This window comes from Geotrypetes seraphini, chromosome 18 (genome assembly GCF_902459505.1).
Source record: "Geotrypetes seraphini chromosome 18, aGeoSer1.1, whole genome shotgun sequence".
Taxonomy (NCBI): domain Eukaryota; kingdom Metazoa; phylum Chordata; class Amphibia; order Gymnophiona; family Dermophiidae; genus Geotrypetes; species Geotrypetes seraphini.
This window is the reverse complement of record NC_047101.1, coordinates 21,698,089-21,726,016: the sequence shown is the minus strand read 5'-3', so window position 1 is coordinate 21,726,016 and position 27,928 is coordinate 21,698,089. Positions and strand designations below refer to the sequence as shown.

The window sequence follows — 27,928 nt, the reverse complement described above, 5'->3', positions numbered from 1 at the left end:
CCTACCTCCTGTTGGGTGACGGGACAAAAGCGCACGAGACAAACGCGTGCCGATATTTGAGAGCGGACAACTGAGCGCAAGACTTCAGCACGCCGCTATAAAAGCTTCTTTTAAAGGGCTCCGTGGGGTGTGGGGGGGAACCCCCCCCCACTTTACTTATTAGTGTTCACGCTGCTGTGTTGGGGGTGTGGGGGGTGTAACCCCCCCCCACATTATACAGAAAACTTAACTTTTTACCTAACTTTTTTGAAAAGTTATGTTTTCTGTATAATGGGGAGGCTACAACCCCCCAAAACCTCCCCCAATGGCAGCGCCAACACTATTAAGTAAACTGGGGGGGGGGTTCCCTCCCACACCCCCCGTCAGAGCCCTTTAAAAGAAGCTTTTAGAGCAGCGCGCTGAAGTCTTGCGCTCAGTTGTCTGCTCTCAAATGTCGGCACCTGTTTGTCTATGAACCCTCCTGTTGTATAACTAAATTCCACGCCTGTTTGTTTCCTCTTACTTCATGCTCATGATGTAACTTAGATGCATTCCTGCAGCCTCTCTTGTAAACCGTCTTGAACTGAAAGGTATGACGGGATATAAATAAAGCTATTATTATTATTACTCATTGAAGTTTAGGCGCCTAACTCGATAACTCGATTCTATAAAAGGTAGGCGCCTATACTAAAAGAGGGCGTAGTTAGGGATGGATCATGGGCGTAGAGTTAGGAGCCTTTAGGCTTTGATATCAGTGCCTAACTTGAGAAAACCCTGGCATAAATTGGGAATGCCTAAATGTTAGGATGCTGAGCACTGCCTAAGCACGCTAAGTGTGATTCTATAATGGGCACCTAAGTTTTATAGAAACGGGGCCTAAATCAGTGCCTAACTTTAGGTGGACTTTATAGAATAATCAGGGACTTAATTGAACAGTGGAGCAAATTGTTAGAATGATATAGTCTCTGATGCCTTTTGTTATCTGTTATTGTGTGATTTTGTTTTTATGATGTTGATAACACATAATAAAGAGGTTTCAGATAAAAAATACCTAACTGCTAGCTAACATGGCCTGTCCTTGATACAAGCAATGCAACTTGTCTAAATCTTGTCAAATGTATTGCTACCAAGGAATCTATCGTGCTATTTTGCTCGGCCAAAGCACTGCTATATAACCCTTTTGTTTTTATAAAGCTTTCTTTGTCAATTCATAAATTTAGGTTGTTGAATCAGCCAATGGTACAACCAACAACTGCCATTCCAATGAGACAGTGATGTTCACGAATAGCATGGACTCCCGGCTCTACATGCTGTGCTTTCTGCCTTTCCTTATCCTGCTGGTCTTCATCCACAATCTCAAATATTTAGCCATCTTTTCCCTCCTGGCCAATATCGCTATGCTGGTCAGTGTAATCATGATATACCAGTATATCCTCAAGGTAAGTACAACAGCCCAGTTCAGTGATATTAGAAAATGAATCTTTACTTCTTAAATGTTCATTAGTATTATTATTATTTCATATGGCACCATTAGTATAGCAAGGGTGAGAGGCGCCCGGGGCAGTGGTGCCCCTCCCCCACTCTCTTCTCCGCCCCCCCCCCCACCTCCTGCTACACATGCGCTGCTTCCCTTCCACCGTACCTCTGTAACGTTCCTGGCATGAGCAGCAAGCCTGCGTTGGCTCTTCCTCTGACATCACTTCCTAGGTTTGGGTTCAGGAAGTGATGTCAGAGGAAGAGCCACCACTGGCATGACAGCAGGTTGGGGGTGCTCATGCCAGGAATTGTTACAGAGGTACAGGGGAAGGGTAGCATGTGTGGCAGTGGGGGGGGGGCAGAAAGGAGGACAGGGGCTTATGCCCCCTCTTACTTCCTCATTGCACGGCACATAACACAAACAAAGATTTATTTGGTATCACTGAAGATTTCGAGCTTCATCCAGAAGTTTAGGAATTATCCAGGTTTCTTTGTAAAATGCAGTTTTAACTGATCAAAATTGTTTTCTTTAAGTCCACCATTGTCAAATATGAAATTTCAAGGTTTTGTAGAAATTTGCTCAACCTTGGTATAATGCTGCCTAAGACTCTGACAATAGGGATAACCTAACATGGTTTGTTCCAGATTCTTCACAAAATACTCGGAGTTGTGAAAACTCAATAATATAATAAATACACTTCTGTGGAATACATACACTTCTGTGGAATACATAAATACACTTTTGTGGAAGTGTATTTATTATATTGTTCCAGATTCTTGCCATTTCTATTGTCAGGTCTTGATACTTTGATAACTTTTCCAATTCTTTGTCTTCAATTGTGGTACTGCAATGTTGATGAAAATCACAGTATTGTTTTGATTACCGTGATGTCAGACATGTTATGTTCCAAATTCTGGTTAATTGGAATTTGAAGGTCACATAAAATGTTGACTTTTTTTATTTTCTATGAGTTTTTCTACACTATGGTTTTTACCAGTATTTATTGACTCTAACGCCAGAAGAACTAACAAATCGATTCTGAAAGAGATCAAACCGGCTGTGTCACTTGAAGCCAAATAATGAAGTTATGACTGTCTTATTTTGGTCAAACCATCAGTAGAGAGAGATCACTGGAGAAGGACATCATGTTTGGGAAGATCAAAGGAACCAGGTAATGAGGGCGACCTACAATCAGATCACTGGACACGTTGAAAACAACCTTGGGAATGACGCTGGTGGACCTTTCCGGACTAGCACAAAACCGATTTCTTTTTTAGATCCACAATTCATCAAGCCGCTAGGATTCGAACATGAGTCGATGGCACCTAACAACAACAACATTATACTTCATACCCAGGCTCCAGTGGATCAATGTGGCGTCCCTGTCGTGACCTTGTTTGCGGTCAATTTGCTACATCCACTAAGCAAGTGGTCAATGGTTTCATCTTTTTCATTACATGTAGACTATGTAATGAAATTGCTGTTATATGATTATTATTACAAAAATATACTTTATATTAGACCGTCACCTGAACTGATGACCCATCAAGGCAGTTTACAATAAAAAATGTAGTTTAAAATAAAACAAACCACTAAGAGGTCTGTCCAAAAGCTTGCTGAAAAGAAATGTCTTGAGTAGAAGATATTTTTGTTGATACTGCCAATAAAATGGAAAAAGCAATTGCTTTGCAGAAAGGTAGTTATGATAATTTTAAAAAGATCTGGGGGCCATTAGAAAGTTATTGCAATGAGTGAACATAATTTTCCTGTTGGTAGATATATATATTTTTATTGGGGGTGGGGGAGAAAATTTGATTGTTTTTAATAAGTTTGTTTTTATTTGAATTAGGTTATTGGTTGTACTTGAAGAAGATTGGGTGGGAGGGGGGATAGTTTTTATATTTTATGATTATTTATGTAAGATTTTCAAGTGATACATGTTGTGATATATTGATATAATTGGTTACACTTGATGATGTATATAAAATGAATAAAGAATTTAAAAAAAAAAAATTATCATTGCTGCTTAATCAAAAATTTTAATCTCTGTTAATCACCTGTTTAAAATTTTGATTGCAATTTTTTAACTGCTGCCCAGATAGTGCTGTCAAATAGTCTGTCTAGTCACTTTGGCACTATCAGGGCAGTTAATTGGTGATATTGAATTCACTACCTGGTTAGAAGTAACAGGCTGAGGAAGTTAGTTTTGTTGAGGCCTGTCCTAAAGAATGTCTACCCCCTCCCAAAGCATCCATCCCATCTTGAAAGACCCCCCCACCCCAAGAGCATACCCCTCTTCCTGAAGCTCACCCCAAAGCATTTCCCCTTCTGGAGCTCCCCTTGGATGAGCCCCCCTCCCCCTCCTGAAGCACTCACCCCTTCCATGTACACTTCCCTGGGCTTAATTATGTTTTGATGGTCTAGGGTAGGGCAGCCATTTACTCCTGCCTGTGCCAGTTCTGAGTTAAGGGGTGGGGGTTGTAGTCGTTAGTAGGGATGCCTGCTCTTGGAAGGAGGGAGTTCTTTGGGAGAGGTGGTTATTCCAGAGGGTTCTTCAGAGATGGTCTTAGTGGTGACTTTGGAAGCCTGGGGTTTGGGGAAGGCAGGTTTCTTTCAAGAAGGACTCTTGGGGGATGCTCTTAGGGGTGCCTTTGGGAGGGGGTTTGATAATATATTGGAGGGGCTTGGGGGGGTGGCATTGGGAGAACAGCAAAGCTAATCCCCTCAATAATCAGCTTAATATTCCATTAATTGGTTAGCCAATTGGGCGATTTTTGATTGAACAGCTACACTAAATATGAAATATTAATAAATAAAACAAAGATAATATCATATGCCATAGAGGTAGTTCACAGAAGAACTGAGAAAAAAGGTCCTTTAACTGTGTGATGTCTGGAGTCAGAAATGCAATACATTTTAAAGTAATTACTTTATGGCTGGTATTCAGAATTCGTAGGTTATAAAGGGGTTCAAAAGATCTTTTTGTTATTAATCTCATTCTAGTTCCCATTTCTCTTCTTTCCCTCACTGATAGGATATTCCAAATCCAAGTACTCTGCCTTATGTTACTGACGGGAGGTCCTATACACTCTTCTTTGGTACAGCAATCTTTGCTGCCGAAGGCATTGGAACGGTAAGGTTCTGCCTGATTATAGGACAGAAAGATAAGAATGTGAACTAATCCCTCATTGACGTATAAGATTTCCAACGTCCCTATAAGATATTATATGCTTAATGTGATATAATTTACATATGCTCAGAGACTCGAAGCTCTTCTAGGGATGTAATCCCCATTGAAGGATGCGCCACCCAATCATTATATGTGTGAATGAATGAATTTTCCTTCTTATTTGCTCAATTTTTTTGAAAAACACTTGAAAACTAAAAAACTAACAAACACTTATCTTAAAAACAGAGCATTTCTTAAAAAGAAAATCCATTGAAGGTCTTGCACCTTCAAACTTCTTCTGCTTCTTTAACTCATAAAATAAGCAGGGAAATTGATAAAAACGAGTTTGTTCAATCGATTGCAAAATAAGAATTCCATAGCACTGCAAATTCAACCATTAACCTTAAGAACTTTTTAGCTTTCTAGTTTCTACTTCTTCCATTATATAAGATTGTATAGATCTCTTTGAATTGTTGACCTCTTCGCTGATTGTCCAGCGCTTCTTGTTGTAAACCGCCTCGAACTTTTCAAGGCTTTGGCGGTATATAAAAAAAATATATTATTATTATTATTATGCAGCAGGTGTAAAGGTGTGTAAGTGCTTTCTGTGAGGCTTACTTTCTTTTGGAAAGTTGTTGTAACTTATGTGTGTACTTGTTGCATGACCTATGATAGAATTAGCAGGTTACATTCCAAACCCTCCGGTGCAGGGAGCTTTTGTTCTGCCTCCTGAATGTAATGTGTCCTGAGTTTGAATTTGGAAGGGTGAATAATTTAAATCTAAATTCAAGGAAACACAAACTGTCTGAGATAAACAGGATACGAATGAATTCATAATGAGTGATTTTCTTTCTTGAAATAAACAGCATGGAAAGTAAAGAGCATATGCAAAATTGTTCCAACGCCATTATTCAAAATGTATAAACTTTCTAAACTCTTTTGTATTATTTTATTTTGTAGATCCTCCCCTTGGAAAACAAAATGCAGTACCCTCAGCAGTTCCGGCCCGTGCTCTACGTGGGAATGATACTGGTGACAGTTCTGTACATCAGCATGGGAACCCTGGGATACCTACGATTTGGGGATGCAATTAGGCCAAGCATTACTCTCAGCCTGCCCAGCTGCTGGTGAGGTTTGAGTCCTTCATTCAAGGATCCAGGAGGAAAGGGCAGGAGTCTACAAGAAGCCACAGTTTTTGCACTTATTCACAAATTGCTATGAATACACAAAGTCTGATTAGATGATTTTTTTAAAAGCCTGCATAGTTGATAGACATTACTCCAGGGGGAATTCTTGTACAGAATTGCCCTCATTATAAGGACTACCATATCCCCTTGGGCATGAAATACTTCACCCCCATCCCCACAGTCTCAGCAGTTCCCCATGCACTTTTCTAGAGACCTCCACTCCTTTCCAATGGCACACATACACACCTTTTCCAGCCCCCCCCCCAATCATTTTCTCCATGTTTTCCAGCCACCCACATGCCTCATCCATCTTTTATCATTGCCCGCTCCACATGCTCCAAGCCCCCGCCTCACTCCATCCATTTTTTTCCAGCCCCTCCTCCCACTTGCCACTTCCACCTTTTTTTATGGCTCCCTCCCTCCCTGCACCCTCACCATCTTCAGTGTGGCACGAGGAGTAACTGGCCAGCAACACATCAGGTTGCTTACTGTTCTTCTGCTGGGCCCGACTGTTCCTTTGAGCCACAAGGGTCTCTGTACAGCCATGCAGCAGGACTAAGGCAGTAGAAGAGCAGGAAACAGCCTAATGTACTTCTGGGCAGCTCCTCAGAGTATAGGGAGGGAGGCAGCTGGGAAGTAGACTGCACAGAATTCTGTGCAGAATATCCCCAGGAGTAATACATTGAAGTGCAGAGAGGAGAGAGCTGGAGTATGCTAATCCTTTACTAGTGGCGGTGAAATCTAGCACCTAAGGGTATAATGTAGGATACATTTTAATTTCTAGAGTGGCACAGTGGTTAAAGCTACAGCCTCAGCACCCTAAGGTTGTGGGTTCAAACCCACGCTGCTCCTTGTGACCCTAGGCAAGTCACTTAATCCCCACATTACCCCAGGCACACTAGATAGATTGTGAACCCACCAGGACAGGCAGGGGAAAATGCTTGATTACCTGAATAAATTCATGTAAACTAAATTAAATGAATGAATGAATAAATAAATAAATATAAGAATCATATTAGTATAATTATTACTCATGGGTGGAGTCTGGGAGGAGTGCAGACAGCGCACAGTTACATAGTAACATAGTAGATGATGGCAGATAAAGGCCTGAATGGTCCATCCAGTCTGCCTAACCTGATTCAATTTAAAATTTTTTTCTTCTTAGCTATTTCTGGGCAAGAATCCAAAGCTACTAAAGTCTCCGTCAAAGCTCACTCCAGCCCATCTATACCATCCCAGCCATTGAAGCCTTCCCCAGCCCATCCTCAACCAAACAGCCACACGGTTACGTGTATAAATTATAGAATATAGTGTTCCCCCGCAAATTCGCAATTCATGAATTAGTTATTTGCGGTATTTTCTGACTGCCTTTTCCGGTCAGAAAATTCAGGGAATGAGTCCACAAATCAGCCTTCTGCACAGCCAATTCCTCCTCTTCTCCCCCCCCCCCCCCCCCGATCAGCCAATCAGCCTTCTGTACAGCCGATTCCTCCTCCTCTCTCCCCGCCCCTAGTCAGCCAATCAGCCTTCTGTAAAACCAATTCCTCCTCCTCTCCCTCTGGTGCATACTGGGTATGAATTACTGCATCCACCGGCACCCCAGCTGCCCTCTCCTGCCTTTTTACAGACTCAAAACCGCATTTGCGCTTTTTTGAAATTCGCGGGTGTGGGGAGTATTGTACTACAATTCACACACACTTTTTAGCAAGTTAGGCATGAGCATTTACTCCAGTTCTGTGACTGGTGTTTGTAGTTGCGCCTATAATAGAGATATATACTTGCCCTTCTACTCTAGTATTGTATAAAGGAAAGTACAGGTCTCCACATTCAAGGGTTTGGTTATTTGTGATTTTTCCATCAATAAATGCCGTAGTAATGTACTGTTATGTTAAATTTTGTAAAAAGATAAGAGTTCGCTAAAGCAGCCTCACACGATTTCATCTCGCACGAGACAGAGCTGGCTGTTCTGCGGCAGCGTTGTCAGGTTCGGAACAGAGCTGACTCCAGTCCCTGACCAGCGCCGGAGAAGCGTGACACTGAGTTTTGCTGCAGTCCAGGGGCATTGTCCCGTGCCAGCCTCCACTACCTGATTCTGGTTTTTTTATTTAAAAATGTTTTTTTTCTCTTGGTCCTGGGAATGATGTGAGCAAAGAGATTTAAGAGGGTGAGATGAGACCACATGAGTGAGGCTGCTTTGTTTGGAGACAAAGAGAGTGGCATTCTAAAGGGCAGTGCGTACTGTGCACGTCTTTAGCAAACTAAGGGCTCCTTTTACTTAGGTGCGCTATCATGTTTAGCGCACGCTGCAGATTAGCGCTCAATGCTGGCGTTAGCGTCTAGTGCGCGTGGCATTGTAGCGCACGCTATTCTGCGATTTAAAGCCCTAACACAGCTTAGTAAAAGGAGCCCTAACTGTTTACATAATTTTACTTTGCCATATCTGTGCCCATGAATATTTAGGGAATGTTTATGAGCAAATTTAACGGTATTCACGAGGGCTGTAACCCAAATACCTGGAGGGGGGAAGTTTATTGTGAATTTACAGCAATTTGTGAACGGGTTGCGCCCAAAACCCCTGCGAATATAAAGGGAGAGCTGTAGATGTCCACATTCTGTCATAGACGCCCCTTTATTGAACTGCCCTCGCAAGAGGCCCGTGTAATCATTTTTAATAGCGATAGCACTTTGGCTGTCTTTTGGCACCATATGATGGACTATCTCTTCTCCTTGTCGGCAGGTTGTATCAGTCCGTGAAACTGCTTTACTCCTTTGCGATCTTCATCACGTATGCATTGCAGTTCTATGTTGCCGCTGAAATAATTATCCCCTCCGCCACGTCTCGGGTGGGGGAGCGCTGGACCGTTGTGGTAAACGTGGCAGTACGCATTCTTCTGGTGTGTCTCACGTGTAAGTACATGTTTTTCGGGGTTTCCTGACCCAGCTGTAAATATAGAAACTTCCACAAGAGGTAGTATAAAGCTATGTATCAATATAGGCACTTTAATGCACAATGCTCGGGCATTCTGGGGATTTTCAGACATCCACCTCGGTAATATAACTTATGGTGGCAGAGATCCTCATTACTCCCAGCCTGGCATTTTATCGTTTTTGACATTTTTTTTTTTTCTTTTTTATCTTTTATCCCACTTATGATTTTCTCAATAAATAAATAAATATTTTGTAATAAATATATTTTCAATATGTTTCAGCAACATTAATTCATATGAAGCAGAATTTAGGGGTCCTTTTATCAAGCTGCGCTAGCAGGGTTAGCACGTCGGACCCCCGCTAGCCGGCTAAAAAACTAACGCCTGCTCAATGCAGGCGTTAGCGGCTAGCGCGGCAGGCGGTTTAACACGCGTTAAACCCCTACTGCAGCTTGATAAAAGGACCCCTTAGCTTTAGTTTATAGTTTAATTAATGTTGCTGGAAAATATATTTATTACAAAATATTTATTTATTGAGAAAATCGTAAGTGGGATAAATGATAAAAAGAAAAAAAAATGTCAAAACGATAAAATGCCAGGCTGGGAGCAATGAGGATCTCTGCCACCATAAATTATATTACCGAGGTGGATGTCTGAAAATCCCTAAAAAGTAGTAGAGAGTTTGGGATTTTGTTACTCTAGGGATGACAGAAAAGGGAGAGGGGCAAAGAGACATATGAAGGGCATCTGGTAGGAGCCTATTCTATCAAGATACACAGGTGACCACTTTCTTTGATAAAATACTAGCTTTAGACCAGGGGTGTCCAACCTGCGGCCCAGTGAAGTATTTTGTGTGGCCCCAGTCGAGGGCAATGCAGTGTTTTCCTTTGCTGCCCCTGGGTGTTTACCGTCTTGCTGGCTCCCTCCTGTGTCTTAATGTTGCATTAAAGTGCCTTTATTGATACACAGCTTTATACTACCTCTTGTGGAAGTTTGTATGCTACTGATCTGGTGAAGAAAAAAAAATTAAAAAAGTGTATCATCAGGCCAGCTGTAAATAGGCATTTTCTCTTCTTGCAAAGGGGTAGCTGCAGTAAGAAGAACATAAGAATTGCTATACTGGGTCATCTAGCCCAATATCCTGTTTCCACAGTGGCCAATCCAGGTCACAAGTTCCTGGCAAAAGCCTAAAGCAGGGGTGTCTAACCTTTTGGCTTCACTGGGCCGCCTTGGCCCAAAAAAAAAGTTTCTGGGGCCGCACATTAAGACACAGGAGGGAGCCAGCAAGACGGTAAACACCCAGGGGCAGCAAAGGAAAACACTGCATTGCCCTCGACTGGGGCAACACAAAATACTTCACTGGGCCGCAGGTTGGACACCCCTGGTCTAAAGCTAGTATTTTATCAAAGAAAGTGGTCACCTGTGTATCTTGATAGAATAGGCTCCTACCAGATGCCCTTCATATGTCTCTTTGCCCCTCTCCCTTTTCTGTCATCCCTAGAGTAACAAAATCCCAAACTCTCTACTACTGTGTTTCCCCGAAAATAAGACAGTGTCTTATATTCATTTGGGGCCCAAAAAAGGCACTAGGTCTTATTTTCGGGATATGCACATGATCATCTCTCCCTCCTTCTCCTTCACCCCAATTCTTCCTCTTTCCTTTCTCTCTCCCACATGTGCAGCGTTGTTCCTCCCCCTCCCATCCCCCTGTGCAGCAGAAGTTTACCCAGCTTCTATCCTTCCCTCCCTCCCATCCCTTCTGCAGCAAAACCCTTGAACACACGCCCACCCCCACCGCGCAGCCAAACCCCTTTTAACCCTCCATCCTTCTCTCCCTGCCGACTGCGAGCGAGCCCTACCTTCATCTGAAGAAGCGTCGGGCCGGCAGCACTCTAAACAGGCTGCTTGGTCTTGTCTGTTGGGAATTTTACTCTGCCACATTACTGATGATGTCATGGCAGAGTGAAATCCCTGACGGACAAGGCCAAGCAGCCTGTTTAGAGTGCTGCCGGTCCAACGCTGCTTCAGTTGAAGGTAGGGCTCGCTCGTGGTCAGCAGAGAGGGAAGGATGGAGGGTCAGCAGGGGTTAAGCTGCACGGTGGGGGGGGGGCTGGGTTGAAGAGTTGCCGGTGAATCCCAGAACTAGGGCTTATTTTGGGGGTAGGGCTTATATTAAGACCTACCCTGAAAATGATGCTAGGTCTTATTTTTGGTGAAACACAGTAATGTCCTCCAGGGATAGCAAAAAGATGCTAATAAGGACCCCACAACAGAAAGAGATCAAACCAAAAATTCCCCATTACCACCTGCTACATGCAGTTTTCAAAAAAAAACAAATAAATCATTGCAATACTTTCCCCAAAATCCATCCTAGATCAGTGGTTCTCAACCAAGTGTCACCAAAAGTGTAGCATAGACAGCAACCACTCGTGGCCCATTAACTGATCCCTGTTTCTGCTTCCCCACTATCCTCGATGATAATTGCTGTTACCCAGCTGGAAATGTTGCAGGTCAGTTTATAGGTTCTGTTTTGTACATACCATATATATTTGAATATAAACCGAGATTTTTGGCCCCCAAAAATGGGCCAAAAATGGGGATCTCTGTTTATATTCGAGCCCCTCTGAAGACCACTGTTGCTGTTGTCCTCCTGCTCCACACCAGTGAAAACCACTGGAGCTACTCCATCCCCCTTCCCCTCCTATGGGAGGGGCCTTAGGCATCTGAACCAGTCGCCCTGAAGGGCGTTAAGTACTCCTCACTTATTTCTTCCATTCCTTATTATATAGCAAAATGTTGGAATGTTCGTCTAGTAGATTTCAATTTAGAAGAAAGCTGAAGACTCATCTTTTCTAGTTGTTTTTTAATATTTATTTTTAAATTTTCTATTTTTTTTTTTTTTGTTACATCTTAGCACACTAGGAACCTGATTCTAGCAACGGCGCCTCCCAAAACAGCGCCAGCTGTGTGTCAATCACGCATAGGTGCCATTAAGAGAATTGTGTCTTACAACTAACTTAGGTGCTGGTAATGTAGGCCAGGGTTTTTCAGGCCTACACTACCGGTGCTTATGTTTGACAAGAATCGCACCTACATAGGCACCGAGTGGGGACATGATCGAAACATTCAAGATATTGAAGGGAATTGACTTAGTAGATAAAGACAGGTTGTTCACCCTCTCCAAGGTAGGGAGAACGAGAGGCCACTCTCTAAAGTTAAAAGGGGATAGATTCTGTACGAATGTAAGGAAGTTCTTCTTCACCCAGAGAGTGGTAGAAAACTGGAACGCTCTTCCGGAGTCTGTCATAAGGGAAACCACCCTTCAGGGATTCAAGACAAAGTTAGACAAGTTCCTGATTGAGAGGGGACATGATCGAAACATTCAAGGTACTGAAGGGGATAGACTTAGTAGATAAGGGCAGGTTGTTCTCGTTCTCCAAGGTAGGGAGAACGAGAGGGCACTCTCTAAAGTTAAAAGGGGATAGATTCCGTACGAATGTAAGGAAGTTCTTCTTCACCCAGAGAGTGGTAGAAAACTGGAACGCTCTTTCAGAGGCTGTTATAAGGGAAAACACCCTCCAGGGATTGAAGACAAAGTTAGACAAGTTCCTGCTGAACCAGAACGTACGCAGGTAAGGCTAGACTCAAATAGGGTACTGGTCTTTGACCTAAGGGCCGCCGCGTGAGCGGACTGCTGGGCATGATGGACCACTGGTCTGACCCAGCAGTGGCAAATCTTATGTTCTTATGAGTGATGCCTAAGGTCATTTTTGGCATAAACCACGCCTATTTTAACCTTAGCCACTGTTAGGCGCCTCTGCAGACGCAATTGCGGCATCCTTTTTTGTAGACGGTTGCGGGCACCTACATTTTTTTTTTATAGTGACAGTTCAATTTGTTTTAAACGATGTAGTCAATTACTGTGTCAATTAACACCAATTAAAACAATTAAGTTAGGCAGCGGTAGGGCGCCTGCCGCCACCTAACTTACAGCGACATTACTAGAATCATGTTGGTCCAGATCACATTGTATTGTAACGTATGTAGGGAGAAGAGTTTCAACTATTCTGTTTTAGACTGATTGAATGCTTCTTTATTTTTCGCCTGAAAACTAGTTTGACAACAATTTTGTAGTTGTTTCTTGAAAGAAAAACCCCAGTAGTGAAATTACAGCAGATCCTGTTCTAAACTACATCAAAGAGATGTCGTATCAAACGGATTGTACCTTTATCATTAGTGCTATTTGCGAGAGTAGCTGTAGTTTCCTTTCAAATAGGGTCACAGAGATATTCTTTTGTAAATTACATTTCCATTAGTAATATTGGTTTAGTAGGACGTGTGCCTACACCATCAACATCTTCATCTTCCTTGTACAGTGAAGACAACCGAGAATGCTTTTTATGCTGTTATTTCTCTTCATTCTAGCTACTGAATAGGGCTTTTTTTTTTTTTTTACACTGAAGCAGAATGTAGAAAAAAAATGCAGTGATTTATACCATACCAGGGCCCGCAACCGTCTACAAAAAAGGATGCCGCAATTGCGTCTGCAGAGGCACCTAACAGTGGCTAAGGTCAAAATAGGCGTAGTTTATGCCGAAAGGGCTCACGCGGCGGCATAAACCCTATTTGAGTCTAGCCTTACCTGCGTACGTTCTGGTTCAGCAGGAACTTGTCTAACTTTGTCTTGAATCTCTAAAGGGTGGTTTCCCCTATGACAGACTCCGGAAGAGCGTTCCAGTTTTCTACCACTCTCTGGGTGAAGAAGAACTTCCTTACGTTTGTACGGAATCGATCCCCTATCAACTTTAGAGAATGTCCTCTCGTTCTCCCTAACTTGGAGAGGGTGAACAACCTGCCCTTATCTACTAAGTCTATCCCCTTCAGTACCTTGAATGTTTCGTTCATGTCCCCTCTCAATCAGGAACTTGTCTAACTTTGTCTTGAATCCCTGAAGGGTGGTTTCCCCTATGACAGACTCCAGAAGAGCGTTCCAGTTTTCTACCACTCTCTGGGTGAAGAAGAACTTCCTTACGTTTGTACAGAATCGATCCCCTTTCAACTTTAGAGAACAACCTGCCCTTATCTACTAAGTCTACTACTACTTATCTACTATCTACTAAGTCTACTATGCCCTTATCTACTAAGTCTACTAAAACTTTTCTTGAAATGACCTCCGTTTTAGCAGATAAAAAGTTTTCAGCCTCAGATGATGACCGAACCAAATAGGCAGCAGGTTAATATTCTTTCATAAACTTTCAATAATATAAACTCGTAAATGTGTTAATACTACAGGATTCCTGTAGTCATGGATCTTAAATCCAGCCATGCTTAAACAATGATCACCCAGTCCGTTTCCCTGGAGGCTGTGAGCACTGCTTTCCACAGTTATTTCCAATTTCCATCAGATCTGCGGAGCAAAACACCTGAATCGGGGATCAAACAAGAGTCCTTCTGCAGTATAGCCACTCCAGGCCAGTCTGCCTTTTCTAAATTCTCCCTATAATTGTACTTTTACTTTCATCCCCTACAGACTTTATCGCTCATCATCTCCCCCCTCCCTCCAGTCTTACCCCTTCAATCTTACCCATCTCTCAGGTTTACTACTTCCTCAGGCTTATCTCTTCTCAACCACCACATCCTAGGTCCAGGTCCAGGCTACATCATGGACTCTCTGATCCCAATATAAGACCTCCTTTTCTGTCTCTTGCCACAAAAAAATGGTATGGGACACTCGTCAGCCCTAACATAACACTTTTCCTTCCAGCGCCAGTATCCCTGCTTCCTCTCAGCTCTCTCCCTCTCATAGCCAAGTTGAGGTGCCTCTTGTTCCTCCCTCTGATGGTCATTATTTCCCTGCCATACCTCTCATTCCCTTGTAATTATGAGGCATCTTCCCCACCACCCTTTATGTCTCACTATTAACCATGGTGCTACTTCTCTACATTTTCCTTACCCTAAGCCATGGCGGCTACTCTCAATGCAGTTTGCCCCTTGTCAGCTATGATGCTTCCCCCCTGTCACCACTCATTAGTTATGATACCATCTCCTTTTCTGTGCTGTGACAGTCATAATTATGATCCCCCTTCTCTTGTTTGCATAAATGGCACTATCACTGCTATTAGTGTTACGTGAAAACATTACACATTGAAGTTGCCGAAGAATGTAGTGAAATCAGTTAGCTTGGCGGGATTTAAAAAAGGTGTGGATAATTTCCTAAAAGAGAAGTCCATAGGCCGTTATTGAGATGGCTTGGGGAAATCCACTGCTTATTCCTAGGATAAGCAGCATAAAATCTCTTTTACTACTTGGGATCTAGATAGGTACTCAGGATACTGGGCTTAATGGACCTTCAGTCTGTCCCAGTATGGCAATTCTTATGTCCTTAAGTAGCACAAGCAATGGTACATGTCAGCTGCCAGAGCTTCTCCATTGAACTTTCTACAGTCCATTGGGTTACATCTTGGAGTTACCTGTCTGCTTCTCATCTCATTCTGCTGGCTCTACCCACTGTTGGTAAATTATTTAAAGCTTGGTTTTGGTAGTAGAGCAGCTTAACAAGGAGGACTTCTCCTGACCAAAGATTTAAAGCCTAGATTGAGGCATAGCTATCTCTTCAGATGCTGACTTCTCTACTGAAAGGTACCTGATGGCTTGTTTTAATGGACTGGGTTCTACTCCTTTATTTTGGTAACCATTTAGAAACTTTAAAATTAAAATAATTTTATTCTTTGCAAGTATTCAGTATCGATCTTTGAGAGAATTTGTATTTCTGCCTCATTTAAAATCTATAATTGCTTATACCAGGTCCTAATATAAATGAAATCATGAATAAGAGATTACTAATGTGGGATCCCTTTAAAAGAACACAACGATTGATATACCATTATAACATAACATAAAAATGTATTTGTGAATCGCATAATCTTTCAGTTCGATGAAATTTACCAAATAGAGAAGAGCTGAACAATATCAGTGAATTACGAAATACTTGCACGTTTTACATATTTAGAAAAATTTAGAAAAAAAGATAACAACTTTCTAAAATGCATATAGGATGTAGATGAAATTCGGTATTCCATAAAGCTGCTTGGCAAGAAATTAGCTGGGTTTATAAACCTTTTATGACTAGAAGGAAAAACAAAAAAAGAAAGGATACACATCAAACAACTTGCTTGAGTAAATAAAAATTGGGATTCCTATTTCAGAATGAATCCAGGCCTTACAAGAGAATTTTAATGTAACTATATTAGTGCATGCTGTGTCTTTAGTTTATGGGTTCTTTGTTGCCTTTTGAGGATTAGGTTCTCTGAGAGTAAGTGCATCTCACAGAGCACTCAGCCTTTAGGACTTTCGTGCCATGGATAATAATGAGAGATTGTTGGCACGTTCCTGATGAAGCCCCGTGTTAAACTCTGGGGGCGAAACGGAGATCTTCCGTAGAAATATAAGAAGTTGAATGAGAGAGAGCAGAAAAAAAGCTAAGTTATATTGAATTAGATGGAATGGCAAAATACTAAGTTATGCTAATTTATATATTTTATAAGTAATTTATAAGAAAGAAATCGAATGAGAAGTTAAATAAAAGGAGAAAGAAAATAGAAAAAAAGCCAAATAGGGAAGGGCAAAACTGAATAATAATAATAAAAAAATATATAGTATAAATAAATAAGCACGAATCAGAGATATAGAGAATATAAACGGGACCGACGATAGCTCACGGTATCAGCCATTGGTTTTGAAAAATATCTCTGATCCATGGCTGTGAGCACTTGAGAACCCTGTTAATCTCTAATTATCCTGTGAGAGTGCAAAGAAAAAATTTGTGCGACAGCGCTTTTTGTTTAAGTGGAGAGTGAGATTCACAAGTTTTATTGAGTGGTAATTAATTGGATATGAAAATATACCAAAAAGGTTGCTCTTATTGTAATTTTCATCTGTAGGAAGCTGTTTAAAGAGAATAGACATGAAGGAAATAAATAAACTTGTTGGATTTACTTTCAGAGAGTTAAAAGCCAGTGTGGTCTCAGATACTATTAAATGGAACAAAGGGCTCCTTTTAGAAAGCCGCGCTAGCGGGTTTAACGCGCGTGACTTTTCATCACGGGCTAACCCCCGTACTGGCCGAAAAACTACCGCCTGCTCAAGAGGAGGCGGTAGCGGCTAGCGTGGCCGGCGGTTTAGCACACGCTATTACACGTGTTAAACCACTTGCGTGGCTTTTTAAAAGGAGCCCAAAAAGTTAAAGTGTAGAATAACTTTTTAGTACAGTGGTGCCTCGCATAACGAACGCCTCGCACAGCGAACGCTGCGCACAACGAACTTCATGTCTTGCTTCCTACAACGAACTTCGTTTCACACAACGAAGTCGCCCGAGCTGCATCCTTCTGCGCAGGCACTGCGCTTAACTGCCCTCTCTCCGCCTGGCTCCCTGTGCAGTGGCGGACCGTCGGCTCGCAGGGGCCCGGCGCCTACTGCTGATGCATTGGGGGGGGGCGGAGCTACTCTCGCCGCTTCCCCGATGCTAGAAAAAAAAAAAAAAAATGAACAGTTAAGTCCCAGTTTTTGCCGCTGAGACTCTGCCCTCTCTCACTGTAAAATTAGACTCTACTTAGTCTGTCTTTAAATTTAAAAAATGTGTGTTGTTTTAAAAAACAATTATGTTTTTAGATGTATCTAAATAAAAATAATAACCAAAAATTTATCTTTTTTTATGTCATCTTAGCATATTTTATGCTACAGAACGAATTATTTTTTTTAACATGTATTGTTATGGGAAAACGCGTTTCACATAACGAACTTTTCGCATAACAAACTTGCTCCTGGAACCAATTAAGTTCGTTGTGTGAGGCACCACTGTATATGATAAATTTACTTCATCTCATTGATATCTGTGTAAGCAGGTGAATAATATATTGAACTGGATGTTCTTTTTGGGTTACAAAAGTGGGAAAATGACATTTTTTTTACGGAAAAGTCTTTCTAATGAAGATTAGTACTCATGTTTTGTCTGTTATTTAATAAATCTTGCAAATAGCTTTCCATAATTAGCTGACCAGAGTGTTTTTTATTTCCCTCAGGTGTTCTAGCTGTTCTTATACCTCGGTTAGACATTGTGATCTCATTGGTGGGCTCTGTAAGTAGCAGCGTCTTGGCACTCATCATTCCACCCCTTCTGGAGATTGCCACGTACTACTCAGAAGGCATTAGCCGTTGGGCCATCTTCAAGAACATCCTGATCGGTTTGGTTGGATTTTTGGGATTCGCGGCAGGAACTTCTGTGTCCCTGTGGGAGCTAGCCTCAAGTTAAGCCAACACAAGCTTCAACATCACTAGTGCCTTTTTACCATCAGTACAGTGAGTCTGAACTCAAGACCTTCAAGGACCAGTCACACAACAAAGTCTCAATAGAACCCAACTATCATCTTTTCAGTGGCAATTTTTTCGCTAGGATTTTTGTTTTAAAGAAAAGAAAGATTAACCCCAAAATTCAGATGATAGGAAATTATGTAAATGAGTAATTAGGTATGAATGAATGAGATATTTGTAAATAAGAGAGAAGTAATACTTTAAAATTATAAGAATAAATGTAGTATATTCTAAGAATTGATTTATCTAACTATCCTGAGAGAACCGTATAGAGAAGATCCTTTTATGATCTAGAATAGAGCATATTTAATTATGTTTTTGAGGTGGTCTGGTAAAGTTCTGACAGCCTTCAAGGAGTAATAATAATAATAATAACAGCTTATATACCGCAATACCGTGAAGTTCTATGCGGTTTACAAAGATTAAGCAAAGGTACAAATTAAGAGGGGAGGAAGAAAAAGGGTTAATAGGACAGGAGAGAGTGATCAATAGAACAAGTTAATCGCTATAGAGGGGAGAGAGAAGAGAGGATCAGTTGTCTAGATACTTTAGGAACAGGTGTGTTTTCAGACGTTTCCTAAATTCCTCATAAGTAGTGGGCGAAAGCAATTGTTCTAGGTCTTTACCCCATGATGCTGCTTGGTGCGAGAGAAGACGTTCATGGTGCTTTTTCAGTTTACAACCTCTCACTGGGGGGGAAACGAAGTTGGAATGTGAGCTTCTCTTGTGTCTGTTGGCTGAGAAGACGAAAAGGTCAGATATATATTTAGGGGCAAGTCCGTGTAGTGCTTTGAAGCAGAAGCAGGCAAATTGAAACTTTCCGCGCGCCTCCATTGGCAGCCAATGCAGCTGCCGGTAGTAGGGTGTCACATGGTCAAACTTCCTCAGCCCAAAGATCAGTATGACCGCTGCATTTTGCATCCATTGTAAACGCTGCATGTTCTTTTGGGAAATTGCTAAATAGGCGATGTTACAGTAGTCAAGTAGACTCAGTACGAGGGATTGGACTAGGGTTCTGAATGCCGCTGTATCGAAATAAGCTTTAATGGATCTGAGTTTCCAGAGAGTGAAAAATCCCTTTCTGATCAAGGAGTCCACCTGGTCTCTCATGGTTAGGCACTGATCCAAAGTTACACCTAGTTTCTTTAGGGTAGGTTGGATAGGGTAATTAAGATTATTGATACATAGTGGTGATTTGGTGTCAAGCGGATGTGGCGAAGCAATGAAGAAAGTTGTCTTTTCTGGATTAAGTTTGAGCCTAAAGGTTGTCATCCAGTGCTCCATCACGTTTATGGCTTCTGAAGCTTTAGGAATAGTTTCAGAGATAGACTTAACGAATGGGATGATGATCGTAAAATCATCTGCATAACTAAATAGTATTTATTAGTTATGATGCAATTTTTTGAAACTGTATAGTTTTCCTATAGCATTTTTAATTATTGGGTTATGAATTAAAATACTCAGGATCCATTTAGAGCAAGGTCTTGATGTAAGTCTCAGAGGTCTGAGTTGCATTAGTGGTTATAAGCCTTGTGATTCAAGGTGTCTGAGATTCCTGGTTCAGCTTTTCAGGATTAGATTTATAATAATGGCAGCAAACTTTGTTTCCTGAAATATCTTAAGTTTAGGTGCCTAGAATAGTATTGATATAGCTTCAAAAATTATTTCTGTAGTCATTTTGTATGTGTCGCTTAATTCATGGTAAAGTGTTTGAAGAAGCAGCAAATGAGTAATCTGTACCCGTTGGACGTAAATTTAGAATAGATGTTAATCATAATGGTGCTATCATCACTCTTCACAAAAGGGAGCCTCCTTTTTACTATAAAGCAGCTTATGGAGCCAAATCTAAACCATTCAAGAACTGTCATGAATATTTTCCTAAACTAGTTTTGGGAGACTTGAGAAACAAATCTCATGGAGATAATATCAAAGTGATTACATGTTAAGAATATAAGAGTTGCCATAGTGGGACAGAGTGAAGGTCCATCGAGCTCAGCATCCTGTTCCAACAGTGGCCAACCCAAGTCCCTAGCTAGATACCAAGTAGTAAAACAGACTTTATGCTGCTTATCCTAGAAAGAAGCAATGGATTTCCCCAAGCCATCTCAATAATGGTCTATGGACTTCTCTTTTAGGAAATTATCTAAGCCTTTTTTAAACCCCGCTAAGCTAACTGATTTCACCACATTCTCCGGCAACAAATTCCAGAGTTTAATTATTTGTTGTGTGAAGAAATATTTTCTCCGGTTTGTTTTAAATCTACTACTTAGTAGATTCATCGCATGTCCCCTAGTCCTAGTATTTTTTGGAAACAGTGAACAAGCGATTCGCATCTCCCATTTCCACTCTACTCATTATTTTATAGACCTCTATCATATCCCCCCCTGAGCCATCTCTTCTTCAAAAAGCCCTAGCCGCTTTAGCTTTTCCTTTTATCATTTCCGTTGCCCTTCTCAGTACCTTTTCTAATTCTGCAATATCTTTTTTGAGATACAGCAACCACAATTGCACACAGTATTCAAGGTGCAGCCATTGATTCTTCATGGTACCATTTTACTTCTTTAAAACTGAGATTATTGCATATCCTTTAAAGCAGTCTTGCTTGTTCTAGAAAAAAAGTTTAAAAAATTAAATCTAAATTTTTTTACAAGTTACTTTGCACTTTTAAAGGAAATATAGATGCTTTGGCCCATATCCTAGTCACCAGTGGGATAAAAAATATTGCATTATTTGTGGGATAGAATCATAAAAGAATAGATTTGAACAATCATGCTGCAGTAGGTGGGATTTTCTTACTAGTTCAGCAAGAGTTCATTTAACTCACCAGAGTCTAAACTAAACTAAACCTTAAGTTTGTATACTGCATCATCTCCATAAAGATAGAGCTCGACACGGTTTACAGGTAATTCAATAAATGAGGGAAGGACATAATAAGAAATTAGAGGTTATGAAGAGGATAACTAGTTTTACATTTTAAATAGTTTTGGAGAAAAGCCAGGTTTTCAGATGCTTTTGGAATAATTGGAATGAGCCTAGGTTCCGCAGCGGGGCAGGGAGGTTATTCCAAAGCTCAGTGAATTTGAAGAAAAGGGATTTCCCTAATTTACCTGCATACATGACGCCTAAAGTTTACAGGAGGCTGCAAGTTCAAATTCCAAGGTCAACAGTTGAAAACGTAGGCGCTTCATAACTCAGTATTTGCACTTTTTCTTTGGTGAAAACTCCTGACACAGACATACATATTAGATTCCACTAGAAAAGATATCCAGCAATAGTATCCATGGCATGAAAATACTGATAATTGCTGATCTTTTGTGCACTAAAAGAATCCCTAATTAGTTGTAAATATAAACATGTACATTTATGATTCGAAAGCATCTAGGATTAGAAGCCCTATCTTTAAATATGCCTCAAAACCCTATATTCAGTCACATATAGTGCCTTGTCATGAAGAAGTTAATACTAATTAATAATTGTGCTGGAACCACAGTTTTTAACTGTGCTGTTAACAGTTTTACTGAACAGTCTTCACACATACACTTTCATTCACTAAAACCTCCTCAAGTTTTGTACTGAAAAGCAGACACTCTCTATGGGCCAAGCTCTATTGAATTCACTGGCATAGATTGGCACTTCTCTGAGGATCTCCTTCAGTTAACCCTTACTTATGTAACCTTAGTGTTATCAGCCAGACTCTGTAGTTTTTGAAAAACTTTCTTTACTAACTTGAAATAAAGAATAAACACTTACAATTGGAAGATTTCAAGGCAGTCCAACAGTTACAGAATTTTCTTACTCTACCAGCTCATCCTATTAAGAACATAAGAACATAAGCAGTGCCTCCGCCGGGTCAGACCATAGGTCCATCCTGCCCAGCAGTCCGCTCCCGCGGCGGCCCAAACAGGTCACGACCTGTCTGAATCACCAGAAGGGGCCCCCTTGCCACCTTGGTTTCCCATTGAGTCCTATCTTCCCATCGAAGTCCTAACCCTCCGGTCTTGCACATGCACGACCTGGTTGGGTTTCTATACTTATTACCTGGTTAGCTTTCTATACCTGTGTTACATCCCAGCACCTCTCTCAGTATCCCACGATCCCTTTATCCCTCAGGAATCCGTCCAATCCCTGTTTGAATCCTTGTACCGTACTCTGCCTGATCACTTCCTCCGGTAGCGCATTCCAAGTGTCCACGACCCTTTGTGTGAAAAAAAACTTCCTTGCATTTGTTTTGAACCTAACTCCCTTCAGTTTCTCCGAATGCCCCCTCGTACCTGTTGTCCCCTTCAGCCTGAAGAATCTGTCCCTATCCACCCTCTCTATGCCCCTCATGATCTTGAAGGTCTCTATCATATCTCCCCTGAGCCTCCTTTTTTCCAGAGAGAAGAGCCCCAGCCTATCCAACCTCTCGGCGTATGGGCAGTGTTCCAGCCCTCTTACCAGTTTCGTTGCTCTCCTTTGGACTCTCTCAAGTACTGCCATGTCCTTCTTGATGTACGGCGACCAATATTGAACGCAGTATTCCAGATGTATTCGCTCAATACAATGGCATGATGACTTCCCGCGTCCTGGTTGTTATGTCCCTCTTTATGATGCCCAGCATCCTGTTGGCTTTTTTTGAGGCTGCTGCGCACTGTGCAGATGGTTTCAGTGATGCATCCACCAGCACACCCAAGTCTCTCTCAAGACTGCTGTCTCCCAACAATGCCTCCCCCAATTTGTAGTTGAACAACGGGTTCTTTTTCCTTATATGCATGACCTTGCATTTTTCCACGTTAAAGCGCATTTGCCATTTGTTTGCCCAGTCTTCCAGCTTGTCCAGGTCCCTTTGCAGGTCCTCACACTCCTCCCTGGACCTAACTCTGCCGCACAGTTTGGTATCGTCTGCAAATTTTATAACCTCACACTTTGCCTCCTTTTCCAGGTCATTGATAAATATGTTGAAGAGTAACGGCCCCAGCACCGATCCCTGTGGCACACCGCTTGTGACTCCCTGCCAGTCAGAATATTGTCCCTTTACTCCGACCCTCTGCAGTCTACCCGACAACCAGTGCTCGATCCATCTGTGCACATCCCCTCCCACCCCGTGGTTCCACAGCTTCCTAAGCAGCCTTTCATGTGGCACCTTGTCGAAAGCCTTTTGAAAATCGAGGTAAATGATGTCAATGGGTTCCCCATTGTCCACCCGACCGCTTATTCCCTCAAAGAAGTACAGAAGGTTCGTTAAGCACGACCTTCCCTTACAGAATCCGTGCTGGCTTGTTCTCAGTAGGCCATTTCTCTCGATGTGCTCGCAAATACCGTCCTTGATCATAGCTTCCACCATCTTCCCTATAATTGAAGTCAGGCTCACCGGCCTATAGTTCCCGGGGTCACCCCTCGATCCCTTCTTGAAGATAGGTGTGACATTCGCCAATTTCCAGTCCTCTGGTACCTCTCCAGTTTTCAAGGATAGGTTGCAAACATGCTGGATTGTGCCCGCTATTTCTTGTCTTAGTTCCTTCAGAACCTTTGGGTGGATCCCGTCTGGGCCCGGCGATTTGCCGCATTTTAACCTGTCTATCTGTTTGAGGACATCCTCCTTACTTACCTCTATGTGTTCCAATTTTTCAGCCTGTTCCCCACTCATGAGCTCCTCTGAGTCCGGTATATTAGATGTGTCTTCTCTCGTGAAAACCGACAAGAAGAACGTGTTCAACCTCTCATCTACCTCTTTATCCTCCTTAATCACTCCCTTCCTATCCCCATCGTCCAATGGCCCCATCTCCTCTCTCGCTGGTCGCTTCCCCTTTACGTAACTGAAGAATGCCTTGAAGTTTTTCGCCTCCCTGGCCAGCCCCTCTTCGTATTTCCCTTTTGCTTTTCTAACCTCTCGGTGGCATTCCTTTTGGCATTTCCTGTGCGCCTGGTGATTTTCCTCCGTTGGGTCCTTTTTCCATCTCCGGAAGGATACTTTTTTGTCATTTATTGCCCTCTTTACTTCTGTTGAGATCCAAACCGGGTCCTTTGACCGCTTATTCTTGCCGCCTTTCCTGAAACTGGGGACGTACATTCTTTGTGCTTCCTGCAGGGTGTCCCTGAATAGGGTCCAGGCGCTTCCTACAGTCTCCATCCTAAGGATGTTTCTGAGCTTCCTCCCCACTATTTCCCTCATAGCAACATAGTTCCCTTTCCTGAAGTTGAGCGCAGTTGTTGCGGTCCTCCTTACTGTGGGTGTCCCCCTTTCTAATGTGAATCTGATCGCGTTGTGGTCACTGTTGCCTAGTGGTCCTCCCACTTCTACCCCTCTTGCAGGCCCCCCTAATCCGTTTAGGATGAGGTCAAGAGTAGCACTCCCTCGCGTTGGTTCCCTAACTAGTTGCTCCATGAAGCAGTCCCTCACAGCTTCTACAAATCCTGTTTCCCTAGTGCAGTTGGAGTGATCCGTACTCAAGTCAATCCCCGGGTAGTTGAAATCCCCCATCACTGTTACACTTCCAGTCCTGCATTCTTGTCTCAGTTCAGTTTCCAAGTCGTGTCCGACTCCTTCCGGCGTACCAGGTGGGCGATAGTACAGCCCCAGTTTTATGCCTGCACCCTTGTTTCCCGGCAATTTGACCCATAGCGATTCCAGCCCCTCTGCCTTCTTTGCCATATCCATCCCGACCGAGTAGATAGAGTCCTTTATATATAGTGCTATGCCTCCCCCCTTCTTGTGGATCCTGTCCCTCCTGTAGAGCTTGTACCCCGGCAGCACCACATCCCATTGATTCTCCTCTGTCCACCATGTTTCTGTAATTCCAATTATATCCAGGTCCTCCCCCTTGGCCACGACCTCTAGTTCACCCATCTTGGCCATGAGGCTTCTTGCATTTGCGTATAAGGAAGCTGGGAGTGTATAAGGAAGCTGGGAGTGTGTCCACACACTTTGTGGGGAATAACACTGTGCTCCAGACTTAGATAAGAATCTAAGCTGTATTAGGCTAACAGAAATAAAGGCAGAAAACTGGTGAAAGGACAATGCTAGACCCAAGTTTTCATGCAGCCATGTGGTCTTACAAAATGGATGCTGTTCTATCTCAGAAGCTAAAGAAGGGTGGGCATAACCTCTCTGGTTGCAGCCTTGCTTTCTGGGAGAAGCAAAGCCTACTGGGGATTTGAGTCCAAGAGCATACTTTGCTTACACATTTTAGAATAAACGCTTACCCCCTCTCTTATGAAACTGCGATAGCAGTTTTTAGCGCAGGGAGCCGTGCTGAATGGCCTGCGCTGTTCCCGTTGCTCATAGGAACTCAGTGAGCGTCATGAGCTGCGTGGCCCATTCAGCGTGGTTCCCCGCGCTAGAAACTGCTATCACAGTTTCATAAAAGGAGGCCTTAAGCTTGTTTTATACAAGAACTGAGAAAATGCTCACATAAAGTACTATATTTGATAATTTAAAGAATGCTGTATTATCACCTGTTGAAAGAAGTCCAAAGAAATCTTAGACTGACATACTAGTAAAAAAAATTTACCTGCTATTGAGAGGTAGAAAAACTAATACCAAGGATAAACATTCTAACTCTTACAGCACATAGCTATTAATTATATCTAGAAATGCCAACCCCAGTTTTGAATCATCCGCCAGATCTCTAATCAGATCTAATTTATTAACAGTGACCCAGTATTAAATAACATACAGGACACAGGGCAGTAACTGATAGTAGAAGGGAGAGACATACACGTAATCTGAACCAAAGTCCTTAATCCACCTGTTCTTACATTTCTTGAGAACCGTAAAATAGTTCTGCAGAGAAAGAATGATAATGATGTAATTTGAAAAATATAGGAACATTAAGAATTTCAGTAAAGTAAAACTTTCACTGGAAGCATTACCAGAAGACATGGTCTTGTAAAAGCTCCCTCCCTCTATGATTGATGAAATGAATTGGAGATGTGTATTCTGATTTTTCAAGTCGTTCCCCTTGCTAGCTCTTAAAAAGCAGGAGGGCAGCCATATCCTCAGCTATATTCTAGAATCTATAACAATCTAGAATTGAACGAGCTTTCAAAGCATTAGAGGATATGATCAAAATTTGTATATTCAACTTTTTTTTCCCCATATGTTTGCATAGGTTCCCATCTTTCTGGTCTTAGTTAATTAGAACATTTACTTAAAAATGAATTTTGAGTCCTTTTCAGTTTATTAGCTCAAGGTATAGATTCCAGCTGACATTCTCTTCACCTCTTTTCATATTCTCATCATCCTTTTTTCACAGTGGAATTAGATTATGCTTGTAGCTAAGGAAAAAGAACATTCTAGAAAATGCTGATCTTGTTACGCTTGTTGTTGGAGCCCTTAGTTTATAATATTTTGGTTTTATTTTCAGTCTGTCCACCAGCATTTTGTTATCCTGGATTTCTCATGACAATATATTAACTTGCAGTTCCCTCCCTGAGCAGCGTATGTTCGTCCTTTTTGTCTGTCACAACTAGATTGTAAGCTCTTTCGAGCAGGGACTGTCTCATATTACATAGTAACATAGTAGATGACGGCAGATAAAGACCCGAATGGTCCATCCAGTCTGCCCAACCTGATTCAATTTAAATTTTTTAATTTTTTCTTCTTAGCTATTTCTGGGCAAGAATCCAAAGCTCTATCCGGTACTGTGCTTGGGTTTCAACTGCCTAAGTCTCCGTCAAATCACACTCCAGCCCATCTACACCCTCCCAGCCATTGAAGCCCTTCCCAGCCCATCCTCCACCAAACGGCCATACACAGACACAGACCGTGCAAGTCTACCCAGTACTGGCCTTAGTTCAATATTTACTATTATTTTCTGATTCTTGATCCTCTGTGTTCATCCCACGCTTCTTTGAACTCCGTCACCGTTTTCCTCTCCTCCACCTCTCTTGAGAGCGCTTTATGTACAGCGCTGAGCGCATCTAGTAGCACTATATAAATAATTAGTAGTGGTAGTAGTAAGGAGCCCTTTTACTAAACTGCGGCAAGCACTAATGCATGTTTATTGCAGCTTAAAAACCACCACCGCGGGCCATGTTCAGGCATCCTGCACTAGTTTTGGCATCTGTGTGTGTTTGGGGACAGATAGCAAGTGTGCCCTTATTAGGGGAAAAGGAAAACCTGGCCTTTTTACAGCCATGCTAAAAGTGGCCTCAGCACGTGGGAACCGCCTGCGCTAGCCATAATGCAGGCTACCTTTCAGTGCAGCTTAGTAAAAGATCCACTAGATCCTGCAGATACTGTAAAATCAAATAGAGAATGACACGGTGACAAAATTCATCACCGTTCCCGTCCCCGCGGATAACCGCGGGAAACCATCTTCATGCCATTCTTTAAGGAGAGAGGAAAGAATCAGAGTATAATTGGGCACAACCACTGACCCGCAAGCTTTGCTTTGAAGAATGCTGGCGTAGAAGGACCGAGGTTGAAACAGACACTACAGAATGACAGTCTCTGGTATCCAGAGCAGATATTGTGATGTCATAATGCCTCATTCCACCAGTGCCTAAGAGCCAATGACATCAGTGATGTCACAATGGCTTCATTATCCTTGGCTCACATAAGAATCAGAGTATGAATGGCCACAACCACTGACCCGCAAGCTTTGCTTTGAAGAATGCTGGTATAGAAGGACCAAGGTTGAAATAGACACTAGAAAATGACATGGGATTATTTCCCGCGGTTATCCGTGGGGACGGGAACGGTGATGAATTTTGTCACCGTGTCATTCTCTGAAATCAAACGAGATACCCGTAAGTACAGCTGATTCAGCTCCTAAGGAACACAACAATAATGTGTTCCTGTTAGTTTGAAGACTAGGCCAACCATAAAGTTGTAGGTGGT

At 42.1% G+C, this 27,928-nt stretch overlaps 1 protein-coding gene across 3 annotated transcripts in view; it reads left to right on the top strand.

Annotated features, from left to right (window-relative positions):
• Nucleotides 1–18,579, top strand: part of LOC117351497 (proton-coupled amino acid transporter 1-like) — a 69,887-nt gene extending 51,308 nt beyond the window's left edge. For 2 of the 3 annotated variants that reach the window (XM_033926828.1, XM_033926829.1), the window contains 5 exons: nucleotides 1,200–1,418; nucleotides 4,491–4,589; nucleotides 5,586–5,752; nucleotides 8,550–8,719; nucleotides 17,817–18,579. In XM_033926828.1, coding sequence (XP_033782719.1) covers nucleotides 1,200–1,418; nucleotides 4,491–4,589; nucleotides 5,586–5,752; nucleotides 8,550–8,719; nucleotides 17,817–18,046 — 885 coding nt within the window. In that variant the 3' untranslated portion in view covers nucleotides 18,047–18,579. Of the gene's footprint in view, nucleotides 1–1,199; nucleotides 1,419–2,573; nucleotides 3,037–4,490; nucleotides 4,590–5,585; nucleotides 5,753–8,549; nucleotides 8,720–17,816 lie in introns of those variants that run through there. The other variant, XM_033926830.1, reaches the window with a different exon arrangement.
• The last annotated feature ends 9,349 nt before the right edge of the window (nucleotides 18,580–27,928 follow it).